The sequence below is a fragment of the Grammomys surdaster genome, unplaced genomic scaffold, assembly GCF_004785775.1.
Source record: "Grammomys surdaster isolate TR1022 unplaced genomic scaffold, NIH_TR_1.0 126178, whole genome shotgun sequence".
Lineage (NCBI taxonomy): Eukaryota > Metazoa > Chordata > Mammalia > Rodentia > Muridae > Grammomys > Grammomys surdaster.
The window spans coordinates 7,997,279-8,010,662 of NW_021620984.1; the positions used below are offsets into that span (position 1 = coordinate 7,997,279).

General features: G+C 44.4%; 1 protein-coding gene across 2 annotated transcripts in view; it reads right to left on the reverse strand.

Moving 5' to 3' along the window:
- The window catches only part of Acsl1 (acyl-CoA synthetase long chain family member 1), a 63,605-nt gene that overhangs the window by 32,359 nt on the left and 17,862 nt on the right, over positions 1 to 13,384 (reverse strand). For both annotated transcript variants that reach the window (XM_028757719.1, XM_028757718.1), the window contains exon 2: positions 9,540 to 9,766. In XM_028757719.1, the coding sequence (XP_028613552.1) occupies positions 9,540 to 9,734 (195 nt within the window). In that variant the 5' untranslated portion in view covers positions 9,735 to 9,766. The remainder of the gene's footprint in view (positions 1 to 9,539; positions 9,767 to 13,384) is intronic.

The following is a 13,384-nucleotide window of genomic DNA, read 5'->3' on the forward strand; positions in this document are numbered from 1 at the left end:
GGGGGGGGGGGGGGACAGGGAGGGTAGGAGGAGACCAGAAGGGTCATGTGCTATAAACTACTACCTCTTGCCCCTGAGCCAACCCATTTTCCCCACCAAGTGAAGGGCAAGCAGTCTGGCTGTGCATGCTACCCACAGGGAGGTCCTCATGATACTCTGCTCAAGAGTACCATAGTGACGTGGAACCATTCACGGCATCTCTCAGTACAATATTGTCTCTTTAAAAGCAGTGATGAGATCTCGTTCCTCAGAGCAGCTCTCAGCTCTCAGTGGAGCAGTTGGGAGGATGTAACCAGGGCACAGGAGCCTGAGACCCCTGCTGTGGTTTGAATCAGAAGTGTTCCGAACAAAGCCTCGTGTTTTCAATGCCTGTGCCCCAGCCAGTGCTGCCATTTTGGAAGGCTGTTGGGAACAATAAAAGAAAGTTTCCCTAGGTGTTTTACCTGCACACAGCTCCATAAGGAATAATTTTCCAGGTTCTTTCACCATGGAACAAAGAGACCACTGCAGCCAAGGTTCGAAAGGGTCAGAGTTGCTGCAAGGAGCCCCCAAGGTCTGTTGATGAAGCTATGAAGGTAAAGACTAAGTTGCAATAGAGTTTCAGGATATTAGAGATGACAAGATGGTTGCCAAGGAAAGCGTTAAGCACAGAAGACAGCCATCCCAGGATGGAGGCTGTGCAAGGCACATGTGTAAGAGAAGGGCTTCCCACTGCAGCTACGGGATTTGATGTTTTCCGGGTTGGCTTTGGGCCTACCCCCAGCCCCCCACTATGTCACCATCCCTCACTTTCAGAGTGGGGGCATTGACTCTGTATTCTTGTATACTGGAAGTGCACAGATTCTGTATTTCCTAGGACCTCATAGCTAAAAGACTGCATGGGTCTCAGCGAAGACTCTGGGTGTGGATTTTTGGACAGTGACCAAACTGTGGGCTGTGGGACTCTCTAAATTGGATTAGATGTATTTTCTGTTATGAGATGGTCATTAGCCTTCGGAGGTCCAGGGGTAGAATGCAGTGGTTTGAATATGGACTGTTACCTCACAGACTCAAGCTTTGACGATGGGCTCTCCAGTTAGTCACACAAAGAGAGGGGTAGAACCTTTAAAAGGTGGTAACTAGTAGACAGATATGGATGACCAGGTGTAAGTGTTTTAAGGTGTATCTGGTTCCCGGTTTCTGGCTGGCTCTCTGCTTCCTGTCTGTGGGAACACAAATAGCTTCTTCAGCATAGTGAACTGAATGCCCTCCATTGCCTTCCCCGCTTGGTGAAGGCAAGCTTTGGAGACTGTGAAGCCATTTGAATTTCTTCCCTTCATCAGCTGTGTCAGATGTTGTAGCCACTGCAGTGCAGAAATAACTAATACATCTTGTCCCTGAGTGACCAGAGAGCCCCCAAGGAACCCTAGAGAATCAAAACAATAGAAGGAAAGACAAGGACACACAAGAGTAGATGTGGACCCTGAGGGGCAGGTTTAACAGGTTTGTCTTTGTTAGAAATAAGTTCTGGGTCTTAAAGAAAAAGACTGCCATTCCAACTGAAGTATCTATCTAGACAGGCAAAGTTCACTCTTGGTCAAGTGGCCACACTCCTAAGGGGGAGCACAGAGACAGGATGTGCACTTGGTAGTGGCGTCCTTTCCCCATTGGTGGGAGGCAACCTCATAGCCTTATTTGATTAGCTAGTCTGGTCATAAAATTCCTGGAGTGTAGCAAGAGGCCTCTGTGTAAACAAAGGTTTTATCAGGTTGAGGAGGTGATTAAGAAATTTGCATAAAAGTCTTAAAAGGTGGAAAAAGATAAAAAGTTTTATAGTATTTCATAGAAAAGACTCATTTAATATTTCTTACATCTCAGAGCCCAGGTGTACAAAATATAGACTTGGGGAGCAACTGACATTTGTTGGGAAAAGGATGATGAAGGCTGAACCCAAAACTCAGAGGGTGTGATTAGCCATCAGGGTTTCAACAAGCTGGCTGGTCAGGGAACCCAAGCCCAGCCCTACAGTCTGAGAAGTCCCAAGCAGGGGAGTGGTGAAGACCAGGCTAGCACTACAGAAAGAAACCCACCACAAGTATAAACTGTGTTAGGAAACACAGGGGGAAGGGACAAGAGAGAAAAGGATTTATGTGGGGAGAGGGCAAGAGCCATGAGTGACATGAGATCTGCCATTTAACAAGGAAGGGAAAGAATCAAAGCATGGAATCACAGATCGAGTCCAGGGGAAGTCTGAGAAACAGAGTGTTTAGCTAGCTAGTGACGAGCATGCCCATCCAGTCAGAGGAACCCTGTCTACTTGACAACTCCCCAAAAACTATTCTAGAGCAGGGGTTCTCAACCTTCGGGTTGTGATTCCTTTGGGGGGGTCAAACGACCTTTTCACAGGGGTGGCATGTCATCATATATTTACATACGATCCAGAACAGTAGCAAAATGACAGTTATGAAGTAGCAATGAAATAATTTTATTTGGGGGTATTGCATTAGAGGGTCACAGCATTAAGAAGATGGAAATCCATTGTTTTAGCGGGTCACTGAATAACAAACCTGTGGCTAGATAACTCTAACTTGGTTTAAGCTTTCAGTGTTACTTAGTCTTCACGACTTGGGAAAGATGGAGGTAAAACCACCAAAGCAAATCTGAAGAAGTTGACTGTGCTAATAAGGCTATCATCTTGACAACACAACCCAAGGGTAAGGTGTTTATATTATTTTAATTGTTAGCAATTAAACTAATTAGCAAAGGCTTGATAATGGAGCAATAAGGAGATGTCAAAGAAGAGACATGGAGTATAAAGTGCAGGTGAGGTTTGGCAAAAGGCCTCACAAGCCCTTCAGTTGTAAGGGAAGGGCTACGATCTGGAGAAGAGGACAGTGAAATGGGGCAGGGGGACAACAGGAAGCACTGAGTTTTAAAACTCATTCTATGGATGATCAGACTCTCCTAAAAAGATTGTCATCTTTGATAGGCAGAAGTGTTCCCTTTCTTACAGAGTAGAAATGCTACCTGTAAGCACTGGGCATGCTTCACCTCAGTTATACAAACCTACGGCAAGAAGGACGGCACTCTGAGGCTAACACCCGAGCCCATATGTGCTAGAACACAGAGCCTTTAATGGCAGGATTATCCAAGTCGACGTAGATATTTCTAGGAAGGGTGCTACTGAAATGGGAAATGTCTTAAGTGTGGCCCTTCTAACAGAACCTGCAGAAAGAAGGTGGAGTAGGAACTGGGCTATGCTCAAGAATGGGCTAATTATGCAAAGCCTAATCAATCAAGACTGGAAAGTGGGGGAATTATGGTTCGGCCTCAATGTGGATATGGCTTTTCAAGTTTAAAAACAAAAGACAGTGAATCTAAAGCAGTACAGCCAAGGCCTTTGTTACCAGGAAACCTTCCAGCATCCACAGGGGGATAAGGTCCCTTTGCGCTCAGTCTTCCCACACACTGACTTGGTAGATAGAGTTGTGGTTGAATTGCGCTAAATTAGAGCAAATGCTCATATTCCCCCTGAGGGCAGGAATGAGGGAAGGCAGGGTCAGGAAAGCAGGGAACAACTATGTCTTGGGGGTTCTGGAGACTAGAGCTCTCGCCAGTGTTTGACAAGGATGACAAAGTCACCCCAAGGTAATGAGTTATTCTGATATGTAGAGTATAGCACATTATGTCTCTGAGGATTTCTTATTAGTAGAAAAGCTCCACTTTTGCATTGTAGTTCACTCATCTAGAGCTATAAAACAGGTATGTATCTACAGGACCATAAATAAAGAGCAACCTAGGGAGAGAGGGAAACCAGAGGGAAGAGAGAAAGAAAGGAAGATGGGGGACCCAAGTAACTTCTCAGGAGACTACCAAAGGCTTGGAAGTTAATGCTCGATCCATCCCAGAAGAACGGCAGTGCACGGGAGCACAGTCCTGGCTGTGTAAGGTGGTGCCTCCTCTGTCTTCCCTGGGGTCTTCTCTCTCAGAGAAGATTACACCTGACATTTGCTACTTGACATGTGGCTTTCCTGCCCAGCCTGCCCCATTTCTTTTCAGGATTAAAACTGCTTTTCAGCAACACCAGGTCATGACACTCGTGAGGCCTCTTAAGGTCCACACTCCAGTGACCTCTGACCGATAATGGACCAAGTTTTTAAACAACATCCCTAAACTATCTCACCAAGTGAGGGACAGAGGCTGCAGGGCCAGGGTCATGCTTACTGTTTAACTAGAAAACAACCCTTAATCTTTAGTCCTAGAGGAAATACAGGTCAGAAGTGTCACCCACAGTCACTGCTGGATTTCCACTAGCTGAGGGAGTACGGATGAAGTCTCTCACAGCCTGCTACCTCTCAGTAAGGTCGGGCTTCCTAAAGCCCTCTCTTCTCCCTTCCTGTTCGCAAGGCCGTGAAGCAAGGCATCGGATCCAGCTAGCCTAGTATAGGGTTCTCCAAGCAGGCTCCTCTAGACTTAGCCATGTCATTCCCTTCATGCTTGAGCAGACAGGGTCCAGACAAACACCACCCGATAATCCTCAAAGCCCTTGATGCTTTTCAGACCCAGTTAATTCCCCACTTGCTAATTTCCTGTGTGACCCACTATCCCAGTCAGAGGATCTGTTTAGGAGAAATTGGAGGTGGAGATAGCACATGAACAGGTATCACCATAAGAATACTCAGCACACACTGCTCTGGCAAAAGAAGAACTCTGTCTGGCCATGCAGAGCACACAAGGCACTCAGCTTCTCCTCTGCCTGGCCAAACGGGACCACAGCACCAAGTCCTACCCCATGTGACTCCACTACTCAGATGCTGGTGTACTCTAGGAATATTTGTCAGCAAGCACAGAGTGGTGACAACTGTCACTTTTTCATTTGGCACCTGTTAGCCCCGTTGGTGGTGGTGGTGGGTGCTATTTTATAACTTAAAAATTATAGAAATTATTTCCGTCACTTTAATGTACATATGTCTCTTGTCTAATGAAGCCTATAACAGGTGGCATCATTCGTGCAAAATAACATGGTTTCAGACACGGCTTATCATATTCCTATAGAATTAACTCACTTTTTTTGGCTATGGAGAACTCACCAACATTGCCATATGCAGGGATACATACATACATACATACATACTATATATATATACATACATATAATATATATACATACATACAATATATACACATACATATAATATATACATACATAAATTCACATATTTTATATAAATTGTTATTTTGGGTTTATTTATTTATTTTTATGTGTATGAGTGTATCTACACGTGGCTGTGAGCTAGCATATGGTTGCTGGGAACTGGAACCCAATCCTCTGTAAGAACAGCAAGTACTCTTAACCACTGGGCCATCTTTCCAGCCCCACATGTAGTGTTTTTTTTTTTTAACACTAATAATCAACTGCTTTCTTTCCTAAGCCTAATTCCTCTGCAGCCTAGTGTTGATGTGAAGACCAGGAGATCTTCCCTGAGTTCCCAGGCATCTCTGCCTTCACCCACAGAGCCCCCAGCCCACTCTTCATTACCAGCCAGCCCTTTCCTCCTCCCTCCTAAGTCAAAGCCCCAGCCTCAGCTGTGTGTATTCTGAAGTCAGCAGACTGCTTGTACAAACACCTTAAACTCAGGTTGGATGGGTATGAGAAAACAGGATTCAGAAAGGTTTTCATACTTTATTAAGAAGCCTGTTAAGTTTTGAGAAAGGTGCTAAAGTTACCTAAAGGCATGAAAATACCAACGCCTACATACTTCCAGAAGCATCTCTGTGATCAGAAGCACCCTAAGTAAGCTTCCTTTCCCTCTTACCCCTACTATCTCGTGAAGACTGCCTGCTGAAGACGCTCCCAGATGCCGAAACGCCCTTCAGGAAAATGTGTTCACTAATTCTCTGGGCTGGTGTGGGAGCAAACCTTGGCTCATCTGTACTTGATCACTTGTACAACTATTTTGCAATCAAGACCAGGAAAGAACAGGCCATGGGAAACTGTGAGCAGGACCCTGCAGTGAGAAACTGTTAGGTCAATGAAAGTGGTGGCCTGAGAACAGGGCTCGCAGACAATGACAGAGAAAGCCAGAGTCTCTTCGTACCGAGGGCTTCTTCTGAAGCCTCGTGTCCTCCCGAAGCCTCCAGCTCCACACATGTCGACTAACTGCTCTCTGTCCCATCACTCCACAGAGGTGAGAATTAGTTTACGTCTACAAATGACTGCAGAGCAGAATTTATTATGTCATATTTATAAACAGCTGCAGAAATAATCACATGCTACCATGGTTCCTAATGCCACTCCACTTCGCTCAGGACACAACTGCTCCTTCTCCTTCTGTTAAAAACCACTTGTCCTCATCTTACAACTGAGTGGCTCTGACATTTCTGCAGACCTTCAGGCTTGTGTCAGAGATAGCCAGACACACCACCATCTAACCCCCATCTTGTTCCATAGCAGCTTCCACTCTCGTGGGATCCTAGCTGTCTGCCTCTCAGCAGTATTTGATGCTGTCCATCTCAACCAGAGCTCCCTGGCTCAGAGCTTGTCACAGGCTTTCCAGTTGAAACGGGCATGGCCAGTCTTTGGAATTTTGCCATCATTACCTTCACAGGTCTGGACTTGTTTTATTGCTACAAGTATGGTGTAAGTATTTTTTATAAAAATATACAAGTCAATGACCTGCTCTCTTGTGCTGAAGAGATTGCTTATGTTAGTTTATAAGTGGGCAAAGATTGAGTATGTGGAAGAACGCTCCCACCAACCACATAGAGAAATCTCACTGAGTAACATGTTCCACAGATATGTCTAAGCATGGAACAGGTCAATGGGTCCTTGCTGCAGCGTGTACAGGAGCTCTTACTTTAACAATGGCACTTGACCTCTGCCACAGACAGAAGGACCCTGAGCATTTCCTCTCACTGGACAGACTTCACACAGATAGAAGCCTGTCCTGCCCTGGTATTATATATTAAGTACTGGCTGAATGAATGTAAGTCTGACAACTAGATTCAGTGGGTGGAGGGGGGGACTACAGGAAAAGCGACACCCTCTGCATGAGACTTTCTGGAACATGCAATTAACATACTAAGAAGAGTCACTAGCCACACACAGCCCGATGTATGAATGTATAAGTTTTGACCCCTCCTGTATGGGGGTGACCAGCCAGCATGCATCCTGAATTTTGTATCATTTATTGTGGAGCTAAGTCATTCAAATTAAGGAGGCAGCTCTGCTAAGAGCAGCTTTGAATCAAACCTGAACCCACATCAAGCAAGCTGAGACAATGAATCTGCTATGGCCTGTAGTTCAGTCACCAGAAGCAAATTCCACTGTAAGTTCTGATAGTCTAAAAACTGTTTTTAGAAAGGCTAAAGACCTATAAGCATAAAATTGTATTTGTTCCAATTTATTCATTTCAGTAACTGGAGAAAAAACAAACCCGAGTTTCCACTGAAGTGCTTTATGCCTAGTGGTAGTCACAGGCTCCCTAACCTATCTTGACAGGCAATGCACTCAGGACTGACGCCACACCTCTCTTCTTTCCACTGCCTACTGCAATAATCAGGGATTCCCACAGACCTTTCTCATCTACACTTTGCAGCAGGTTATGTCCCCAATCCTTTGAGCCTCACAGGTGGGCCAACTTTCCCTCCAGCCATATCTGTGTCCAATCTGGGTCAAGGGTAGGTTCAGGACCGACAGACAGAAGCACTGGCATTTCTCAACTCTATGATTTCCTCTGCTGTCCTACATACCCAGCCTCTGGATTCTTACGTTCTTCAATCTACATCCTGAGAATCTAGCCATCACTTATCTTTCTTTGTTTCTTGTTTTGTTTTGACAGGATCTCACTTTGTAGCCCAGGCTGCCCTCAGACTTGTGATTCTCCTATCTCAGCTTCATTTTCAAAAGAGCCTCCACCTGAGTCCCAAGGCTCCAAGCACTGATCCTTCAGATTTACCTGGAGAAACCTAACCTTCCTTTACATAGTAATCCACTCTCCTCCCCAGAGCCCTTGTTTTAACACAACCAACCAACACTGAACACATCACAAGCCAGGCAGATGGATGTCTTCTAAGCAGTGCTAGACAAGGACATTATTTATGTTTTTCAGATATAAAGTGTGGAGGTTAGAAGAGATATCAGGCCTGTCAAGTCTCTATCTTCCAGGTCCTCCTTGTCAGGTTCAGAGGAAGCTCCATTTCTTCAAACTTATGGTCAGACAAAAGCCAGTATTCCTCAGAAACCTATGAAGCTGGTTCCCTCTAAAAAGCCATTTCCTGTATCACTGGCAGAAGGCAACTCAAACTTAGCAAGGACAGGTGAAGAAAATAAGAGACCTTGTATATCAAGTATAAAAGTAGTTTAAAACGAAACTCACAAAGTCTTTTTTTTTTTTTTTAATGTCTGTTCACAGTAACTGAGCAGCAGAAGCAGCAATCTGCAACAAGTGGGTGTTCTTTCTGGCCCAAGGGAGAGGTTGGCCAAGGCTCACAGGTGAGCTGCAACCACACATTCAGGGACAGGGCTCTTGAAATAGAGCCTGATTAAGCCATCCTCAGTACAATCACTTGCCAGAGCTGTAGTGCCTTTCCTGACAGGTCCACAGTAGGTCTAGCCACATCCTCTCGACCACCCTGAATGGTCATAGAAAACTTTAAGATGTAACTTATACAGAAGCCCTGTGTTGGTGCTATAAAAACCAGAGCTAGGAGACAGAGTGGACGGGCATGAGCAGCATCTGAACCAGAGTGTGGACTCCTCCATCTTAGCATCTATGTAAAGCCGACAGGATGGAGACAGTGAGCTGGGAGGAGCAGGACCAAATGGCAGGTCACCAGCAAGTGGTACTCACTTGCTTTCTAAGTGGGAACAGCACAACAGTGCTCGCCCTGACAGATAGCCCCAGACTGTTTGCCGGGTGTCAGCACAGCTTAGGAAATGTGAGTGGGATTTGTCTTTCTGGCCAACAGAGCCCCACAGAACAATGCTTAGTGTAACAACGTGTCTAGAACTACTGGGTTCCCAGACTTCGAGTACGTTTAAACTTAAAATTTTGTATTTCAGTTTTTAAAAAGCAAAGCAAGTTTTTTCATAAGATCTCTGAGTTCTGAAACTCAGATATAAACCTATTATAAGTAAAGAGAGAAATCAGAACTCTTCTATACTGTCCAGTAAAATTGTCTCAGTGTTTATCTGATTTCAACAGTGTGAAAAAGAGTTCTACAGATCCCACGTGCCACAAAAAATATTCCCTGCAACATCTGGTGAGTCTTCCCTGCTGGGCCAGGTTCCATGTTGTCTCTTTCTCCTGGTGGAATGTTTTATCCCTACACGGGAAGCTCAGCGTGATTTCAGGAGCTAGCTTCAGTGTAACTGTGAAGAAACACCAAACTTATCCCAGCTTACCTGTCTCTGTGCCCTGTGATTTGGCATCTATGTGTTTAGTACCTACCAACAACAACTTCTCTTTATAAACTGTTCTCAAAAACCAATCAATGAGGTTAAACTAATTGGGAAACATGAAGAGAAAGCCCACAAGACAGGTGGGCGGGGCACTTACCGATACTTCCACAGACTGCATGGAGAGGTCACATGGTGGCTTCAGGGCCTTAGGCCTGGTGGCATACCAGAAGGTGGTGAGTGCTGCAAAAGCTCCGAACCCCATAAGGGTGTTGGTTGGAAGGGTACGCACGTACTGCCGGATGTCAATCAGCTCTGGCATTCGAAAATACCGGAACAATTCATGGACTTCCATGGTTCTGTGTTGGTGGTTCTCTAGGCAGAATTCTGTTAGAAGAGAAAGGTGCCATGTTCATTCAGGGGGCAGGGCACGTCTCTAGAATTCACTCAGGCCACTCACTAGTACTATAGCTTGCTGAACAATCAAGACATTAACCTCCAGTCAAATGGGCCAGGTCTTTCCCCCTCAGAAAACTTTCATTTTTCTGATAACATTTTAATCGTTTAGTTTTTAATCATTTAGTTTTGTTCCATTTCTCCATTATAGTGTGTAAAACAATTTTTTTATTAACCACATTAAGAAGATTTTACTCAAAGAATTCTTGCCATTAAGATACTCCTATGTTCAGAAAAAGAAATTACACCTTTGTCCTCTCCCACCTAATCGAACACACTCAACCCTCATTCTCAAGGCTAACAGGGGTAATGCGAGTGCAGAAGCATGAACAAGCCCAAACCACCTAAGGGCCATCAGCTGCTGCATTTGCCAAGGCTCCAGAACAAGTTTCCCAACTGGTAAAACAGACCAGCCTAAATTTCAACATGTCTCTCAGCTTCCCAACAGGAGTGGCTATACATGTCAGGAGATCCCATGATTGGCTGTCCTAATTAGATTACTTTCTTTTATATTCCCCAAGATACCATACCTAAAATGAAAAAAGTAAATTGGTGTGCATTCAGAGAATTTAAAACAAATGTCAGAAGTGTAGAGAGGGGTCATGGAATTGCATTTGTAAGAAGGCAGTATTGAAGACCACACTCTGGAACCAGGGTCTGCCTTTATGCCTTACTGGCAGTCTGAAGAGCTTACTTTGCCTGGCTGAACGCTGGTCTGTGTCTCTGTACATGGAAATGAAGACAGTACCCACTCCAGGGAGCTTCCAGTCCTACTCAGGATCCCCATCAACAGCCGAGGATGGTACCACACAGGAAATTGTTCAATCAATGTTACACACTGTGATCATTTCCCTACCACAGCTCTCTCCTTAGTCCTGGGCTCAGAACACGAGGTTACCATGATAATAAAAATGCTTACCTATAGTTTACAGATCCAAATGAGAAAGCAAGATACACAGAAGAAAGCTAGGTAAATATTAATATATTTCAAAGCCCTAAATTGCATCTTATAAGCAATTTATATAGACTAGCCTAAAATAATTAACCATGCACTAGAGAAAGAGTAATATCACTTCTAATTTACGAGCTTATTAATGAATAATTGCCCTCAAGGCTTGCTCACAGCAAAGGAAGAAAGAGGAAAGAGCCCAGAGACTGCGCTAAACTCCACAGCAATGCAATAAGCACTTGCCCTGCTACTCCAAGCTCAGACACCATACATCCATTCCTTTGAAAGCTAGGTCGCAAGATTGAAAGTATTCTTTTGAAATATAGAAATCATCCTTTTAGGTCAAATTTATACTATTATACAATTCCCCCCCCCCCAAAGAATATCAGAATAGCAAGCTGCTTTTTCTAACCAACAATATGACAGGACCCAACTAATGATAGATTCACTCAACTTGTTCAAACTTGTGCCATGGCTCTAATTAAGAGTAAGCATACATACATGCGTGTGAGTGTGGATGCATACACACACACACATACACACAGAATCACAAAGTTAACAACCCTAACAGATAAAGAACAGATAAGCAAGTCTCTTCAGATTTTAATTCTAGAAAGAAAGTGCTCGTGCCTACAAAAGCACTCACCATCTGTGCCACCGACAGCTGACTGCTAGGTGACACACCACAGCAGAATCAGAAAAGGGCAGTGAGGATGGGGGGGGTTGGGTGGGGGCTGGGGCAGCTCAACGGGTGCTTACCAGGCCTGCCAAGGTCTTTCAGGGCGTTAGTCACATGCGAGTCCTACACTGCTGCCCACTGGGCTAAAGGTAACTAGCAGACAAAATCCATACTTGACTTCTTAGGGGAACAGAGGGTGGAGGATGGGCCAATGAGCAGCTGAGAGTAGAGTCACCCCACCGCTCCACCCATGGGCAGGGACCAGCATCAGTGAGTGTTGCTGCCAGGGGCAGTTCTTCAAACAGACACTGTTTTCATTTTGCTCAGCTTCCCAATAAGAAGAAACAATGGATAGTTTTTTTTTTTCAACCACTGAAATGAAGGCTAGGATATATCAGGTGAGATATCTAACCACCACAAGACAACTTGGAGAGTAAGATACCAAAATACACTCAGAGCGTATTTGCTCTAGGTGTATTCCTAGGCACTGAGCTCTTCCTATCATTCTGTATATCTCAGTGCCTAGGATGTACCAAGCACTGTGCTAATGATCAAGCCATCTTTTCAACGGGTTAACCACCCAATGAGGAATGAAATGAAATGAGCAAGCCTATTAAGCATCAGGAATGGTCCTTTTGAGAAACAGAAGCCTATGCTGAGACTTTCAAGGATAAGCAAATAAAATCAGGCTCAGGTCTTATTGGCACCGGCCACTGAGACTTTGTAAATAGTATTACAACTTGGCATGCGTACCATCTTCAGATCTAACATGCAAATTTGCCTTGGCCTCCGATCATTCTGTTCCACTTGTCTTTGCTGTCCTTCGTCATTCTGAGTCTGAAGAGGCATTATCCACCCTTGCACACATACTATGGCCCCTTCTTTCTTCAGTATCCGGGGAGTCATTTCCACAGCATCTAGAGTGTGTGGACTTATAGGAGCTGACTACAGCAGAATTACACCCTTGGGCGAGACTGTCAAACCACCTAAACAGTCACACACAGGGGATTAACTTATCTATTTTAAGCAGTGGCAGCTAAGATATAGAGTGCATTATGCAAAGAAAGTTTAATAAGGCTAGGAAGAAAACTGTTTTTAAAACTGTCTGAGAATCATATATTTATAGCATACATGCAAGAACATGTTATTAGATGCTAATCTGTAACACTAAGCATTTAAATCCCGTGAAATCCTTACGTTTAGTGGGTGATAAGGACAAGTGATAGCCATTTAATCCATGCTAGGAGCCAGGTACCAATCTGCAGAACAACTCTCCTGTGTAACTTGGTAAGACTTACACCGGAACCAATGTACGAAGAGAAGGCAGTATTTAGTCATGTCAAGAACAATTATTTAACAGTGATCCCCTTATAAATCTTTTTTTCTTCTACTTGAATGGTGTTAAGGAAAAGCTAATCAGATACTTAAAAAATAGAAGTGGGCTATGAGTCAAACAAAATGAGTCACTGTAAACAGCCATTTTGTGTTCTGTCTGAAGATAGATCATACTTAAGATCAAGTCCTGAAAGGTCTTTGGGCCCTTGCTACTAAGTTGTTAAAACTAAGAGACACATGCGTTCTTCAGTCAATGGTGTTCTGTTGGAAATTTTCTGGGATTTTTTTTTCAAAAGCAAATTTCCATATGTACATCTGGCAGAGCTTACAGCTCAGGCACATACATCACACTGTCATCTGCTAATAACATGATTCAGTTGGCTTAAAGTCTTAGGAAGACGTGTGTCTCGGTGTGGAACATACAGGCTTGCCGGCAGCCAGTTGCTCCTTCTGCTACAGCTGCTTCTGGGCAGCCTTCCTCCCCTTCTTACAGAATGTGTCTAGGGGGCTGGAGAGATGGCTCAGCACTTGCTGCTCTTCTAGAGGACCAAAGTTCAGTTCCCAGCAGCCACTCTGGGCAGCTCAG